The sequence below is a fragment of the Chelonia mydas genome, chromosome 7, assembly GCF_015237465.2.
Source record: "Chelonia mydas isolate rCheMyd1 chromosome 7, rCheMyd1.pri.v2, whole genome shotgun sequence".
Classification (NCBI taxonomy): Eukaryota; Metazoa; Chordata; order Testudines; family Cheloniidae; genus Chelonia; species Chelonia mydas.
Window position 1 is genome coordinate 56,705,696 of NC_057853.1, and position 17,957 is coordinate 56,723,652.

General features: G+C 50.5%; 1 protein-coding gene across 1 annotated transcript in view; it reads right to left on the reverse strand.

Annotated features, from left to right (window-relative positions):
- ANTXRL (ANTXR like) overlaps window positions 1–17,957 on the reverse strand; it is a 77,454-nt gene that overhangs the window by 55,449 nt on the left and 4,048 nt on the right. Inside the window, exons 2-3 of the mRNA XM_007069137.4 lie at window positions 778–849; window positions 579–650 (exon numbers count right to left, since the gene is read on the reverse strand). Coding sequence (XP_007069199.3) covers window positions 579–650; window positions 778–849 — 144 coding nt within the window. The remainder of the gene's footprint in view (window positions 1–578; window positions 651–777; window positions 850–17,957) is intronic.

Sequence of the window (17,957 nt, forward strand, 5' to 3'; positions counted from 1 at the left end):
GTCTCAGATTCTCCCCTTTCTCTCACTGGAGCACAGGATGGAATTCTCCTCTGGCTGGCTTTGCAGCGGCACGGCATTCGAAGCAGATGGTGCGAGTAGGAAGCACTTCTTGCAAAACAATATCCAGCCATATCCTTTAGCAGTGGTCCAGAACCATGCAGGATTGGTTGCTGAAATGCTTTGGACCGCTCCTGGAGAACACTGCAGCACTTTATCACACCGTGTTTTCTGCACACAGTGCCAGGGCCTGCTCTCTCTTACCCCAGAACTGCCCTTCTGAAATCAGTGGGGTGGCGCTGCCGTACCTAAAGCGGGCAACTGGCTCCAGGATTGCAAGTGCCGGGCTTGCCTTAGAAATGCTGCTTGATAGAGCACCAGCGCATTGAGCTACCTGCTTGTCACAGGGCTGCAAATGGGATACCAAAGGGCTGTTCTGCATATGACCTTCGATCCTGCTCCCAATGGGAGCGCCTCAGTTGATTCCAATAGGCACAGGAGCTAACGTTAGCCAGTCCTGAGCTCTTGAAGTAGTTAAGGAGTCCCTAGCTCTATTGGGTTGAAGGAGGTGAAGTACTTACCTGTCTTCTGTTAGCTTCATGATGGTAGTGCCTCGCGAGGAAAAGACAATGAAGGACATGCGCAGCATTGGACTGAAACAGACAGAACAAATCCACGTCACACGCAAGATCGTCTCAGCATATTTGGCAGCCTCTAAGAAAGCAGCAGGTGAAACACTATGTATATTGTAATTGAAGTCTCCGCTTGTGAAAACTTTACCTTATAAACTTCTCAGCCAGGCTCTCGACAAAAGAGTAGATCTCTGTCCAGTGGTTTCTGACACTTCCAGACCTAAATGCAAATTATAACCAGTTAGGTTAATTTCCCCCTTCAGTGGAATTGATTGCAACCTACTGCATATTTAGGATGGGATATTCTAAGGCAGTAAGAATCAAATAAGTGGGAGTTGGGCAACTAACTTGCTGAAGCTCCTTTGAAAATACCACCCTAATACAACAATTCCATTCTAAACTTTAACAGTGGGCCCAATCATGTACCCATTGAAATCAACTGCAAACTCCCCACTCACTTAAAGGGAAGCAGGATTGTGTCGTAATTATTTTACTGTACATAGCGTATTTTAAGCCACGTGAAGAGAGTGTTCTGCCAGTTGTTTTTATTCATTTTTACAGTGTAAAAATTCCTGTCCTTTCTTTAAACTGTAATTTCTTTTTATTTTATTTTGCTAAGACTTGTGATGAAATGAAGGATTTGCTTTCCCAGGGTGCAATTCTGCTCTCAGAGCTGCACTGAAGAATCTCAGCTCTGATTTTCTGCTCTCCCAGCATATATGGGAGAAAATATCCATGGATTCCTGCTCATTTAGGTAGAGTGGACTTTCAAAGTAATATGGAGAGGAAGGCTAATATTGTGGTTAATGTGCAGGTCTAGACCCCAGGAGATCTGAGTTCAATTCCTGGATCTACCCCAGACTTCTTATATGACTTTGAGTAAGTCACTTAAAAGTCTTTGTGCGTCAGTTCCCCATCTGTAAAATGGGGATAATATTACCTCCAGTGTCTCATCCATTTAGACTATAAATTCTTTGGGTCAGAGACTGTCTCTTACTAAGTGTATGTACAGCACCTAGCGCAGCGGGACTTCTAGGTGTTACTGTAAAGCAAATAAGAAGTACACTTCCACTGTGTGGGTCAGAGAGGAGTATTTTACCCCATGTTGTAGCAATGAACATTTTCAGACTATTATAAAGTCTCTGAAGGGTGAGATATCAGAGTGTTTAGGAGCCCTGCCTTGGACTCTACTGTCTATCACGCTTGGATTCGCTCTCTTTGCCGGGCAAATTCATGTGTCCTGTGTCCCAAGCACTGAATCACAAGCAGAGGAGATGCAAACCACAGGGAGAAAGTTACATAAACAAACAACATCTGCCACAGGATCACAGAGCAAGGGCTTATTAAACCATGTGAATTCCTCTGCTATGCAAGGGGGAAATACAAGGAGGTAACCAAACTAAAGCATAACCAGCACCAAGCAAGACATGATAAACTGCTCTCTACCTTAAGTGCCAATCTTATTGACCTTAGCCATTGTGCTCTGCCAGAACATGGGAAAAGCAGGCATTGACAGAGGAAGCATGGTCCAGTGGTTTGGGTGCTCGCGTAGGATTTAGGGTTCAATTCCCCACTCCACCACAGGCTTTCTGTGTGATCTTGGGCAAGTCACTTGGTCTCTCTATGCCTCAGTTCCCCCTCTGTAAAATGGGGCGAATAGTCTGGTCCTATCTCAAAGGGGTGATGTGAAGACAAATCCATTATCAAGGTAATGGGGCCATATAACTACCTAAGATAGACAGAACGGGACTCCTTATCTAGCCCTGCCCCTACGATCACAGGCTATTGTTTTCTGGGGGACCCCTGCCTCATTCACTGCAGAAATCAGATTCCATGTACTAAACAGCAGGCACCGCGTTGTACAGTGGGGATACAAACACATGTTGCAATGAGGCACGCCCTCCCAAGCTAGGAGCTCTGCCTTGGCGCACACTCCGAGATCAGATTCCACACGGCACCTACATGCCGAAAGAGAAATTCTACTCCACCCGCTCCCGCATGCATGTGCAGTGCCCCCAGAACAGTGGGGTCGTGCTAGTGGAGGAACCCTTTCCTGTGAATTAAAAAATGCAGTATGTCCTTCCGACTCCATTAGGCTCCTTTGAAAATCCACTCTGAGCCGTGATAGCTCAGCTAAACCCAAAAAAGATTTCCAATGGGTCTTTGCAAGGAACAAGCCTGCCCAGGCCTCAGTTTCTCCATCTGTACAATGGGTACAATGATCCTGCCTTCTTTGGTGAAGTGCTCGGAGAGCTACTAATGAAAAGCACCATCTAAGAGCTAAGTGTGATCCCTGCTATTATTCACATGTCCAATTCAGAGACTATTTTGAGCTGGATTTTAAGTTTCTGAGGGGTTACTGCGATTTGAAAACAATGGTCGCAACAGGTTTTCTTTACAGTGCCAAAAATGTATCTTTTTCACCCACTGCCTACTCAAAAATAGCTGAACTGGTTTTGCTCAATCTTAAAGAAAAATTCACCCTCTGGCAGAGAACAGACCTATAAATATCAGCCTGGAAGGTGAAAGCTGGAGAAATGTTTCAGCTGCTGAAAATAGCCCATTAGAATAGAAATGCTTAAGCAAGGCAACCTTCGTGCTAGGCATTGCTATGTGCTCTGCCTATAGTGAAGGCCCTAGTTCTGGAATTCATATGAGCGTGTAACACCAGTTGGAGTTTTGCACACCTAGGGGCATGTGAATGGAAATGACTGTGATCAGATTCATACAGAGGGAGAGAGGATTACGTCTGAAAAGCAATTGAGATCTGTCGTGGGCTGGAGTCCTTATATTTGGTGCTCCCAGAGAATCTGCAATGCTCCGAAAGGGGGTTGCGCCAGATCCCTGTGCTTTACCACCCTTCGGCTGGAGACACTTCAAAAGGCAGCAGGTGGGATTTGCCACTGAGGGGCATCCTCCATACAATAAGAAAAGGAGTACTTGTGGCACCTTAGAGACTAACAAATTTATTTGAGCATAAGCTTTCGTGAGCTACAGCTCACTTCACTGAATGCATTCAGTGGAAAATACAGTGGGGAGATTTTATACACAGAGAACATGAAACAATCGGTGTTACCATACACACTGTAACGAGAGTGATCATTAAAGGTGAGCTATTACCAGCAGTAGAGCGGGGGGAAGTAGGGGGAGGAGGGTGCCCAAAGAGATTGAAGTGTTCTCTGACTGGTTTTTGAATGTTATAATCCTAATCACATCAGCCGCACTATCAGAGGCTCGTTCACCTGCAAATCTACCAATATGATATATGCCATCATGTGCCAGCAATGCTCCTCTGCCATGTACATTGGCCAAACTGGACAGTCTCTACGTAAAAGAATAAATGGACACAAATCAGACATCAAGAATTATAACATTCAAAAACTAGTCGGAGAACACTTCAATCTCTCTGGTCACTCGATTACAGACCTAAAAGTGGCAATTCTTCTACAAAAAAAATTAAGAAACAGACTCCAACAAGAGACTGCTGAATTGGAATTAATTTGCAAACTGGATAAAATTAACTTAGGCTTGAATAAAGACTGGGAGTGGATGTGTCATTACACAAAGTAAGTTTTCAGAGTAACAGCCATGTTAGTCTGTATTCGCAAAAAGAAAAGGAGTACTTGTGGCACCTTAGAGACTAACCAATTTATCTGAGCATACGCTTTCGTGAGCTACAGCTCACTTCATTGGATGCATCGCTTCATCCAATGAAGTGAGCTGTAGCTCACGAAAGCTTATGCTCAGATAAATTGGTTAGTCTCTAAGGTGCCACAAGTACTCCTTTTCTTTTTACACAAAGTAAAACTATTTCCCCATGTTTATTCCCCCCCCACACACACTGTTCTTGTCAACTGCTGGAAATAGCCCACCTTGATTATCACTACAAAAGGTTCCCCCCTGACCCACCCCGCCCCGCTCTCCTGCTGGTAATAGCTCACCTTTCCTGATCACTCTTGTTACAGCGTGTATGGTAACACCCATTGTTTCATGTTCTCTGTGTATATAAAATCTCCCCAATGTATTTTCCACTGTATGCATCCGATGAAGTGAGCTGTAGCTCATGAAAGCTTATGCTCAAATAAATTTGTTAGTCTCTAAGGTGCCACAAGTACTCCTTTTCTTTTTGCGGATACAGACTAACACGGCTGCTACTCTGAAACCTCCATACAATGCATCCCTTACTCCATCCCTCCCACCTGGAAAGCACCGCTAGGGCTGGCTGCAAATAGATGTCAGGAAATCCAACTGCTTGAAAATCAGCTGGTGGATGCCTCCAAATAAACAGCGCCAGAGGAGTGTTCAGCACAAAGTTAACATCAAAGGACCTGCCCCACCCTGCCCCTAAGAGTCCAAACTTGTCATCTCTTGCTGTGTGTGATAGATTCATAGAATATCAGGGATGGAAGGGACCTCAGGAGGTCATCTAGTCCAACCCCCTGCTCAAAGCAGGACCAATCCCCAATTTTTGCCCCAGATCCCTAAATGGCCCCCTCAAGGATTGAACTCACAACCCTGTGTTTAGTAGGCCAATGCTCAAACCACTGAGCTATCCCTCTCCCAGTATGGACTACACTGGTGATGCCAGACCCACCAAAATCCAACTGGAGCAGACAGCTGGTCTGCAAGGGCCGGGCTAGGTAAGAACCTGTTTGTTTCCTATATAGCATTGTTTTTGCCATGTCTTTTTGCTTTTACATATATAAGTCCATATAGATGTGTGTGTGTATATATATATATATATATATATCCTTATTTGTTACCCTAAAGCAGGGGTGGGCAAACTTTTTGGCCCAAGAGCCACATCGGGGTTGCGAAACGGTATGGAGGGCTAGGTAGGGAAGTCTGTGCCTCCCCAAACAGCCTGCCCTCACACCGCCCACTTTCCACCCCCTGACTGCCCCCCTCAGAACCCTTGCTCCATCCAAACCCCCCCACTCCTTGTCCCCTGACCGCCCCCTCCTGGGACCCCCCACCCCTAACCACTCCCCCCAGGACCCCACCCCTATCCAACCCTCCCTGCTCCCTGTCGCCTGACTGCCCTGCCCCCTATCCACACCCCCTGACAGCCCCCCCCCGGGACCCTTAACCCATTCCGCCCCCCACTCCTTGTCCCCTGACCACCCCTTCCCGGGACCCCCATCTCTAACTGTCCCCCCAGGACCCCACCCCCTATCCAACCCCCCCTTCTCCCTGTCTCCCCCCCAGAACTCCCTGACCCCCCTGGGACCCCACCCCTATCCAACCCCCCCTGCTCCCTATCTCCCGACCGCCCCCCTCCCCGAACCTCGGCCCCATCCAACCACCCCCTGTCCCCTGGCTGCCCCCCCCCCCCCCCGCTGCCCCCTTACCACACCGCTCAGAGCGGCAGGACAGGCCTATTGGAAAGCCTGGGAGGTGGGAGGGCGCAAGCCGCACTGCCCGCATGACGGCATGGCTGTGGGGGAGGGGAGACAATGTGGGAGGGGCTGGGGGCTAGCCTTCCAACCCAGGAGCTCAGGGGCCAGGCAGGATGGTCCCGCGGGCCGGATATGGCCCGCGGGCTGTAGTTTGCCCACCTCTGCCCTAAAGGCTTGATCCTGCACCACTGTCATCAATGACAGTTTTAATACAACTAAGAACAGGGCTTACAACAGTAAAACATTTGCTAGACTATGCACTAAGGCCCCATTCTGCAAGGTTCTGAGTGCTTCCGGTGAGGACCTAAGCACCCTCAACTCCAGCTGAAATTACTGTGGTACTCAGCAGCTGCCAGATTTGGGGCCCTACTTCTGCAGAATCACTGAGACTTTTTTATCAGCATCTAACAACTGCAAGGCAAGCCTTAGCTAGCGTGTCTGTCTAAGGCCGGCAAAACCCATTCTGAACCCATCTCCTGATGCCCGAGGATAGAGAAGGTGGCAGGCCTTTGAAAGATGCTTTGCACCACAAAGTAGGTGTATGTTTTTAACAGTGAGAGTGCTGGATTCTCCATCACTGACAACTTTTAAATCAGGACTGGATGTGTTTCTAAAAGCTCTGCTCTAGGAATTATAATGGAGCAGTTCTCTGGGCCTGTGTTATACAGGAGGGCAGACGAGACAATCACAGTGCTTCCGCCTGGCCTTGGAATCTATGAATCCATGAGAGTACTGCAGTATAAACATACGCGCAGGAAGTAAGGGTGCGGGAGGGTGCTGCAGCAGGCAGGACTGCTGGCCCCAGGCCCAGGGCTCCACTTCCCAGCTCGGTTCCCGGGGGTTGGCCCCACACCTCACTCCCCAGCCGATGGCTCCGCGCCCAGTGCCCAGCTCCCAGCCCTTCGCCCGGGACTCTGTTCCCCAGCCACCGGCTCCACCCCCCGGCCGCCAGCCCCGCTCCCCAGCCTCTGGCTCTGTGCCCCACACTCCGCTCCCCAATACAGCACCTGGGGCTCAGGTCCCGGCCACTGGCCCCACTCCCTGGCCGCTGGCCCTGTGCCGAGCCCCACCCCCCCACTCCCAGAACTCCACTCCTGAGGCCCAGTGCCTGGCCCCCGACTTCCAGGGCTCCACTCCCAGGGCCCCACGCCCGGCCCCATAGCTGGGGCTCTGCTCCTGGCCCCACACGTGGGGTCCCGGCTGCCGGCCTCTGCCCGGGGCTCTGCTCCTGGCCCCACGCACACCCCCAGCTGTGGCCACAGCCTCGGCCCTCTTACCCTTGTCCGGGTCCTCCCCCTCCCGGAGACATGGCCCTGCTCCCAGGACAGCAGACGGGGCAAGGGGGCTGGCTTTCAGCACCCCCACTACTAAAAATGTTCCAGCTCCACTGGGTATAAATGGACATTTGCCCATCGGAACCTGCACTGGAATGTCGTTGCTCTTGGCTGTTTTTGTCAGTCCCTTAAAATCACTCAGGCCAGTATCAGAGTAGGTTAAATCAGCAGCAAATGAACACTGGATAACTGCTGCAGACGAGGCTGGATTATTGGATTATTGCTCAGACTACTGCACTGGGCAGCACAGCATGGGGAGGACGTGACCAGCCCTCTGTGGAGAAAGAAGTGGTTCGGGACTATTTAGAAAAGCTGGACGTGCACAAGTCCATGGGGCCGGATGCGTTGCATCCGAGAGTGCTAAAGGAGTTGGCGGATGTAATTGCAGAGCCATTGGCCATTATCTTTGAAAACTCATGGCGACCGGGGGAAGTCCTGGACGACTGGAAAAAGGCTAATGTAGTGCCCATCTTTAAAAAAGGGAAGAAAGAGGATCCTGGGAACTACAGGCCAGTCAGCCTCACCCCAGTCCCTGGAAAAATCGTGGAGCAGGTCCTCAAGAAATCAATTCTGAAGCACTTAGAGGAGAGGAAAGTGATCAGGAACAGTCAGTATGGATTCATCAAGGGCAAGTCATGCCTGACTAATCTAATTGCCTTCTATGACGAGATAACTGGTTCTTTGGTGAAGGGAAAGCAGTGGACGTGTTGTTCCGTGACTTTAGCAAAGCTTTTGACACGGTCTCCCACAGTATTCTTGCCAGCAAGTTAAAGAAGTATGGGCTGGATGAATGGACTATAAGGTGGATAGAAAGCTGGCTAGATTGTCGGGCTCAACGGGTAGTGATCAATGGCTCCATGTCTAGTTGGCAGCCGGTATCAAGTGGACTGCCCCAAGGGTCGGTCCTGGGGCCGGTTTTGTTCAATATCTTCATAAATGATCTGGAGGATGGTGTGGATTGCACCCTCAGCAAGTTTGCAGACGACACTAAACTGGGAGGAGAGGTAGATATGCTGGAGGGTAGGGATAGGATACAGAGGGACCTAGACAAATTGGAGGATTGGGCCAAAAGAAATCTGATGAGGTTCAACAAGAACAGGTGCAGAGTCCTGCACTTAGTACGGAAGAATCCCATGCACCGCCACAGACTAGGGACCGAATGGCTCGGCAGCAGTTCTGCAGAAAAGGACCTAGGGCTTACAGTGGACGAGAAGCTGGATATGAGTCAACAGTGTGCCCTTGTTGCCAAGAAGACCAATGGCATTTTGGAATGTATAAGTAGGGGCATTGCCAGCAGATCGAGGGACGTGATCGTTCCCCTCTATTCGACACTGGTGAGGCCTCATCTGGAGTACTGTGTCCAGTTTTGGGCCCCACACTACGAGAAGGATGTGGAAAAATTGGAAAGAGTCCAGCGGAGGGCAACAAAAATGATTAGGGGACTGGAACACATGACTTATGAGGAGAGGCTGAGGGAACTGGGGATGTTTAGTCTACGGAAGAGAAGAATGAGGGGGGATTTGATAGCTGCTTTCAACTACCTGAAAGGGGGTTCCAAAAAGGATGGCTCTAGACTGTTCTCAGTGGTAGCAGATGACAGAACAAGGAGTAATGGTCTCAAGTTGCAGTGGGGGAGATTTAGGTTGGATATTAGGAAAAACTTTTTCACTAGGAGGGTGGTGAAACACTGGAATGCGTTACCGAGGGAGGTGGTGGAATCTCCTTCCTTAGAAGTTTTTAAGGTCAGGCTTGACAAAGCCCTGGCTGGGATGATTTAATTGGGGATCGGTCCTGCTTTGAGCAGGGGGTTGGACTAGATGACCTCCTGCAGTCCTTTCCAACCCTGATATTCTATGATTCTATGACTGTCTTCCGATGCCTGAGCCACAATTGCCGCATAGAAAGGCAGAGCTCCTGGCCTGTCCAAGCATCAGACCATCAGCAAAATCACACAGTTCTGACAGGAGAGAGCCATGACAGAATCAGGTTCCTGAACGCTGGCAATGGAGCCAGTCCATGCTGAGAGTGCAGAACGGATGGCAGCGCTGAACAATGCAGTCCTGAGTCCCACACAGGCCCTCGTGGAAGGCATGCGGAGATGCAGCAGAAATTAAATCCTGCTGGTCCCTGGCCTGGGGATTTGGATGGGTGGTGGATCATACAGTGCATCTGCAGAGCACTGCTCAGAGTGGTCTGGGTCCCTCTCTGTGCTTGAGCTAGAGCATAAGAGTCTGTTACAGCCTCACTCTCCAGCTCAAGCTGTAGACTGGTGCTCTTGGCTCGGAAGGTCCCTGGTTCACTCACATGTCAGCCCAGGTGGCGTGGTCACATCAGTCAGGCCTCAGACCTGACTGACTCCCCCTCACTGCCCACAGGGAGCTGTGGCGACCCAGTAAGTTGATATTCTCTGTGGCTCACGGTATCTGTGATACTCATGGCATCAGTAAAAAAGACCTGGCAGTGACAATGCTGTTCCCCAGGCCACTATTGCCCCCTCCCCCACGATGCCCCCAGAGCCGGCTCCTCGGCATCTCCCCACCCCCATGGCGCCCCCAGATACGGCATCCGGGCCTCCCCTTGCACTGCACCACTAGATACAGCATCCGGGCCTCCCCCCCAGCTGCACCACCAGATACAGCATCCGGGCCTCCCCCGGCACTGCACCACCAGATACAGCATCCAGGCCTCCCCCCGCACTGCACCACCAGATACAGCATCCGGGCCTCCCCCGGCACTGCACCACCAGATACAGCATCCGGGCCTCCCCCGGCACTGCACCACTAGATACAGCATCCGGGCCTCCCTCCCGATGGCGCCCCCAGAGCTGGCTCGTTGGTCTGCCCCCTCCCCTACCGCATGCCCAGAGCATTCTCCTCCCCTATGTGCAGCACCTGGAGATCCCCAGGGAGGCAGCAGTGCCCCCCTTCCCCCCCAGCTGGTAGCAGTAGCACCCCGAGCGCCTATGTCACTGCCTTTCTGGGCAGGGGAGGAGACACGCCATCACCCTCAGCAGCAGCCTATCAGCCAGGAGGCAACACTTTACCCAATGTGTTGGGCCCCTCCCCATGCCATCCCATCCTCATGGGGGAGCAGAAGATGAGGCAGCAAGCAGCTGCTGTGAGCAGTGACGTGCCGGAAGAGACATTCCAGGTCAGGTTCTGCTGTAAATCCAGAGTGATCCCAATACAATCACAGGCTGAAGCGGCCAGGACCAGATCAGGATCAGGCCCAATGAATGCAAAACCCACAAAAGCCATGCATTGCGAGTGAGCTCCCCATGCTGGGAGTGCAGTTCTGTTATCCAAGACACAAAAAGAAGAGTCAGCAAACCACAGCCTGGCTAAGAATGCACTCCCTGTCCCATCTGGGACTGAAAGCCCTGAGCAGCAGCTGCCTGCCTGAATTTCCCCCTGATGCCTCTCTGGGGCAACGGGGCTGAGGTGAATCAGCATCTGAGGGGGTGGAAAGGGAGAACTGTGAGAGGCAGGGCCTGATTCTGCCCCTGCTTCCACCTTAGTAAACCAGGAGTGACTCCTTTTAACTCAATGGAGTTTTATATCTGTGTCACAGCTGGGGTGACTGTTATCACAGTCCGGCCTGTCCTGTCCTTAGGGATGTCTGTGAGACGATCAGGTGCAAGACTGAGTGGATCACAACAAGAGCGCAACTCCTCAAGGAATGGCGTAAGCCGATACCCGCTGAAACCAGGCAGGCAAAACTGGCACAGAAGAGGTATCATTCACAGCCAATTTACAGCAACGTGCAGAAAGCAGGATGATCTCTGTTCCAGCCCCCAACCCCCTTTCCATAAAGCCATCTTTGCCCCCCTCTATCTCTGCATCTCCTGAGAGGCGCAGCATAGAATCTGCGCTGGAACGTATGTGACTCAACATATAGGCAGGGGCTGCCCTGAAGAGACCAAGTAGATCAACAGGGTACAGTGTGTATGAGCTCCATAGTTTAGCAGTGAAAGTGGATGCCCTGGGTCTTGCCAGCTAGTAACTATTTCCAATACCATCTGATCGCCTATGACAAATAGGACACACTTAGGAACAGGGACTGTTTCTGCAGATCATCTATTCCATCCCCAATCCTGCTGCCACTAAAATCCATTCCTAATCTGCTTTTGACCTCTGTAAATGCAGCATCAGGCATATAATTCTCAGCGCTTCATGGAGGCTAGTTTTAAACGTCCCAAGCAATGGATTTCCATGGGGAGTTCATTCCACCACACAATAGATATCAATGCCGCGAAGATTGTGCCTGAAGTTTCCTTTGATTCGTTTCATCCCATTGCTCCTAGATACACCCCCTTTTGTGCTACTTTAAAGGGTCCCTCTTTCTGCTGCATTTACAGCCAACAGATACATGTAAACGGCAGTGCTTCAACTGGGGACAGATAGGTGGTAATGCCAAAGACCTGCTGTCCCCTACTGAGAGTGGGAAAAGAGTGGGGAGGTTGAAAACGGGTGGGGGAGCAGGTTTTTTGCTGAGTTCCTGCCTATCTGATATGGAGGCGCTCCAAGCTGAAGGCAGCATTCCAGGGTGGTCTCAAAGCAAGAATGGACTCCACCGTTCTAACCCATTGTTCTATAGATGTGCTGGGCTTAGCTTGGGCCATTGCACTCCCAGAGTGCAGTACCTGCTTACCCCGGGGCTAAAGCTGGCCCAGCCCGTCACAGGGATGAACATGTGTCTGAGTAGGGCCCCTTGCACTGAAATCTGGAGCTTGGTTGTTATTTGGCGAGACCTAATTGCAGCCACAACCACATTCTAGACAGCAGGGGAATTCTGCACGTCGGTATTAGTGGCTCTGGAATAAAAGCAAAGCCTCAGGGCACGGAGTTTGTTATGGTTTCAGACATGCACATACACATCCATCCATCCCACGGCTCTGTTCTCCTGAGCCAGCAGAGTATCAGAAGTGACAAGACTCCTCCTCTCCTGAGCACTGGCCTGGAAAGGACCCTTTGTGGATGGATCACCAAGGTAGGAGAGACCAGCATTTGTATTCCAATAACACCTAGACACACCAGCTGAGATCCGACTGCGCTATTCTGGCCACTGTCCAAACATAACGTAGGAGACAGGCCCTGCCCCAAAGAGCTTACAACATAAATAGACAAGACAAAGGATGGGGGCGGGAACAAAAGCACAGAAAAGCAACTCACCAAGGGTCAGGATTAGAACCCAAATCTTCTAGGTCCCAGTCCAGCAGGCTAGCTGCTGATGCACACTGCCTCTCAAGGTAGCTGAGTCCAAAAGGTTTTAAGAGTGGAACCAGTGCTAGGCCAGGACACTATTCCCTTGCAGAGAGCTTTTCTCCCATGAAATAAAATGGCAGTAAAATTTCCCAGCTCCACATTGTTATCTACTCTCTGTGCCCCCCTCGAAACACTGTCACTGGTCTGATCACTATCAGTCTGACCATGCAGCCAAGCCAGCTCCCTCCTGCAACTTCCCCAACATCTACCCACAGAAATGGGCAGCACGCGGGGAAAGGAAACCCAAAGCCAGACACGGAATTTCGCCAGCCAGCCCACTACTCTTAGAACTTTTGCTATACGCAGTACAGGGCCTCGGACACACAGTTAAGCAGTTCTGGTTCTATTCAGCAAAGCCAAGGCCCTTACTCCCCGCTGCTCTCCGTCACTCAGGAGGCACTGCTGCTGACCAGGAAACAGGCACTTCTGCTGAGTGTAATGCGCAAGAACCATGCTTCTTCTCGCCGTTTGTGCATAAAGGGTCCAGTCCTCGCATGCCCTGTGCAAATTCACATTGTGAGATTCAGGCATGCAAGCTCACACCCAGAAGTGATAACTTACTCCCTACAACTATATGCTTATGGAGCATGACCCAAAACCCACTGTAGTCAATCGGAGTCTTTCAATTTACTTCCTTGGGTAGGGCTCGGGCTCTTACTATATTAAATGCAGTTCCATACAGATATATGCCCTTATTTAAATATTGCAGATAAGATGCTGACATGCTGCTATGCCTTTTTCCTCACCCTTTTAAATATACATGTGCCATCTAACAAAATCACTGTTCATTGGTTCGCTTTGTACTGTCTTTATGCTTTTTCTTTTTGGATTTAATTGTTTTTTTCTTTTTGCCAAAAGGCAGCTCTGCTTGTGTAATATTGGATAGAGTACAAAGAAACACAACCTGCTTCCAATAACAAAGCTATGTCCAAAACAAAGCAAACATTTGCAGCAAAACTTTCCAGCCATTGTACCTGGTTACATAAAATCTAAACATCAGCTACACTATACCCCAGCGAAGAAAGGCAGATAGGAAAAAATACCGTCAGATCAGGGTTGGATAATAATGCATAATATTACCTGCAGGCACTCAGATTCCTTGAGTCATGGATTTTTAAGGGACCACTGTGATCATTTAATCTGACCTCAGACATAGTGATAAATTTGGTATAAATGACTAGGTTACATTATGCTGAGGGAGAGAAAGGCATAGACAGATAGATAGATAGATAGATACATAGATAGATAGATAGATACATAGATAGATAGATGGGGTATATGGGGATAGATGGATAGCTATATAGGGTGTATGGGGATAGACAGAGGGTGGGCAAACTTTTTGGCCTGAGGGCCACATCGGGGTATGGAAATTGTAGGACAGGCCATGAATGTTCACAAAATTGGGATAGGGGTGCAGAAGGGGGTGAGGGCTCTGGCTCGGGGTGCGGGCTCTGGGGTGGGGCCAGAAATTAGGAGTTCAGGGTGCAGGAGGGGGCTCCAGGTTGGGGGGGGGGGGGCTGAGGGCTCTGTGGGGGGGGCGGTGGATGGGCGGCTGGGGATGAGGGTTTAAGGTGCAGGAGGAAGCTCCAGGCTGGGACCGAGGGGTTTGGAGGTTGGGAGGGGGATCAGGGCTGGGGCAGGGGGTTGGGGTACGAGGGCTCCGGCTGAGGGTGCGGTTTCTGGGGTGGGGCCAGGGATGAAGGAGTTTGGGGTGCAGGAAGGTGCTCCGAGCTGGGACCAATAGATTCAGAGGGCAACACGGGGATCAGGGATGGGACAAGCTGTTGGGGCATGGGGGGGGGGCTCTGGCTGGGAGTGCGGGCTCTGGGGTGGGGCTGGGGATGAGGGGTTTGGGATACAAGAGGGAGCTCTGGGCTGGGATTGAGGGGTTCGGAGGGCAGGACAGGGATCAGGGCAGTGGCAAAGGATTGGGGCGCAGGGGGGGCTCAGGGGTGCAGGCTCCGGGCGGTGCATACTGCAAGCAGCTCCCAGAAGCATGTCCCCGCTCCTGCTCTGAAGAGTGACCAGGCTGCTCTGCATGCTGCCCCATCCGCAGGCACCACCCATGCAGCTCCCATTGGCCAGGAACCACGGATGGATGGGGTGTATGGAGACAGATTGAGAGATAGAGAGAGAGATAGGATGGATGGGGATAGATACATGGACGGATGGGGTGTATGGGGATAGAGAGATGGACGGATGGGATAGATGGGGATAGACAGATGCATATATAGGGTGTATGGGGATAGATAAAAGGTTGGATGGGGATGGATAGATAGATTGATGGGGTGTGTGAGGATGGATAGATGGATAGATTAAGTGTATGGGGAGAGATAGATGGATACATAGAGTGTATGGGGATAGATAGATGGGGTACATGGGAATGGATATATAGGGTGCATGGGGATAGATAGATAGGTAGATAGATAGATAGATAGATAGATGTGGTGTATGGGGATAGATGGATGGATAGAGATGGTGTATGGGGATGGATAGATGGGGTTTATGGGGATAGATAGATTGATGGATGTTGTGTATAGGGATAGATAGATGGATAGATTGAGTGTATGGGAATAGACAGTTTGATGTGGTGTATGCAGATAGATGGATATTTATATAGGGTGTATGGGGACAGATAGATGGGGTGTTTGGGGATAGATGGATGGATGGGGTGTTGGGGATCTATAGATGTATATATAGGGTCTATAAGGAAAGACAGATGTATGGATGGGGATGGATAGATTGATGGGGTTTGTTGGGATCAATAGATGGATAGATGGGGATGGATAGATGGATATATAGGGTGTATGTGGATAGATAGATGGGGTGGATGGGGATGGATGGACTGGGTGTATGCTGATAAATGGATGGATAGGGTGTATGGGGATAGATAGATAGATAGATAGATAGATAGATAGATAGATAGATAGATAGATCCATATTCAGAAATTTAAACTTGCTATAATCAATTAAGTTGAAGGGGCAAACTCAGCTCGCCTTATTTACATGAAAAGTCCCATAGATTTCAGTGGGAATCTTTCTGCGTCAGTGTTGAGGATCAGATCCCAGATGTGCTGATGAATTAGGGTTAGGCATATTAATGTTTGGGCTTCTAGATAGGTTGATCCCATCTTAACATAGGCCATGAGCGAAATGAGGCTAAGATTTTCAAAACCGGAGGCTAACGTTAGGTGACTGAGTCCATAGTGTGGGACCTAAAATAGTAGTGTGATTTTCAAATGTGCTGAGCCCAGCATCTCCCATTAGCCACTTTCCTAGGTGTCCAAGCCTGGATTTAGCCATCCATTTTTTAAATTTTTTTACCTAAACCTAGTGGGTTTCCCTCTGATCCAGTGCACACAAGCAGTACACAGAACGGCAGTCAGTGCAGAGAGACCCTGCAGAGAGATGCTGGAGACGCACCGGAGACAGATCAATACCCTGCGCTGAAGTCAAGTTCTTGGACCAGAGCAGTGGGAATGTTGCAAGACGGGCAAAGATTCATAGAGAGGACTGCGGGTGGAAACCTGCACAGCTCCTATTTGCTCTAGCCCAGAGGTGGGCAAACTACAGCCCGCGGGACCCTCCTACCCGGCCCCTGAGCTCCTGGCTGGGGAGGCTAGCCCCTAGCCCCTCCCCCGCTGTCCCCCCACCCCCGCAGCTTCAGTGCGCCACGCCACCGGCACAACGCTCTGGGCAGCCGGGCAGCGCAGTTGCAGAGCCGTGACCTGACCCGGTGCTCTGGGTGGTGCGGTAAGGGGGCAGGGAGCAGGGGGGGTTGGATAGAGGGCAGGGGAGTTTGGGGGTGTGGTCAGGGGGCGGGAGTGTGGCTAGGGGTCAGGGCAGTCAGAGGGCAGGGAACAGGGGGGTTGGATGGGGCAGGGGTCCTGGGGGGATGGGAATGGGAGGGGGGGTTGGATGGGGCGGCAGGGGGCAGTCAGGGGTGGGGGATCCAGGGGTGGTCAGAAGGCAGGGAGCAGTGGATGGGGCAGGAGTCCAGGGGGGGGCCGTCAGGGGGCGAGAAGCGGTGAGGGGGGGTTATATGGGAGGCGGGGGCCAGGCCATGCCAGCCTGTTTGGGAGACACGGCCTCCCCTAACCAGCCCTCCATACAATTTTGGAAACCCGATGTGGCCCTCAGGCCAAAAAGTTTGCCCACCCCTGCTCTAGCCAGTGCCCGTAGTCCATCATTTTTGTGAATACTACATTCACTCGGAACGTTTGAAACAAAACGATGGTTTTCTTGGCTTTCCTGGCACATACAATGTCCTTGCCAACCTGGGCTTTTGAAAATAAAGCACACAGTGTGTAGGGACTGGGTGACTGTGGAGACTGGCAATAGCTTGCAGGAACCTTTAGGTCATCAGTCCAAAACTGACCAAGGGCAATAGTTACAGAAAGACCTTCCCATCTGGTGACTGTGTGGCCTGGATGCAATGAGTCTTAATCCATTTCCCCAGAGGACTAATTGGTCTCCTTGTTGAAAGTGCACTTCCAGAGCAGGGTTGATGCACACTGGCAAAAACACTGCGGGGGTAGCTTGCACAGCCATTGTCTGTCCTGTGGATAAACAGAAGTCTGAAACCCCCAAGTCTGCCCCACTCAATTTTGCTTAAAATATAAATTATCTTTGTGAAACCCCCCAGTTAGAGGAATGCAAAAATATATCCAAAAATCTCCAGTTCCTTCTTTCTCCAGCCGCATAGTTCAAAAATAAGCAAAAGGATTTCTTCACATTCAGTAAATAAAAATACACATAGCTACGTGGCTCAGACCTGTCATGTCAAGCACTAGCCAGGAGCAGATGTTCATGGCAGAGTTAGAAACCCCTTTAAATTAAGGACTTATAATTGCTGCACTGATAGACAATTATAGTGATGCTATCAGGCGCCGCTATAATTAGAAAACACTAGAGGTCAGTTGGTTTTTTGCAAGTGCATTTTGACACAGTGGCAAACAAGAGCTGGATGTCAACAGCAACAACGTAGCAGAGGAGAGGGGGATAACACAGCATAAGGATGTCACCATGTGATCTGAACAGAGTCAAGTGACCAAACCCCTGAGCAGAAGATGTAGTGCAGAGACAGGCAGCTGGATTCTTATGCAGCCTGAGGGCTGTCAGCAGCAGCCAGGAGGCCACTACCCCAAGAAGCTGTGAATTTGTAAACTTGAGGGACCTGTGGCAATGGGTTCGGCAGAACCTAAGCACCAGTCCAGTGTCAACTCCTGAGCACACACAGCTTCCATGGCCTACAGCAGGAACTGTGGGTGCTCAGCATCTCTGAAAACCAGGGCATTACTATATAAACATCAGTGCAATTGGAGATCAGCC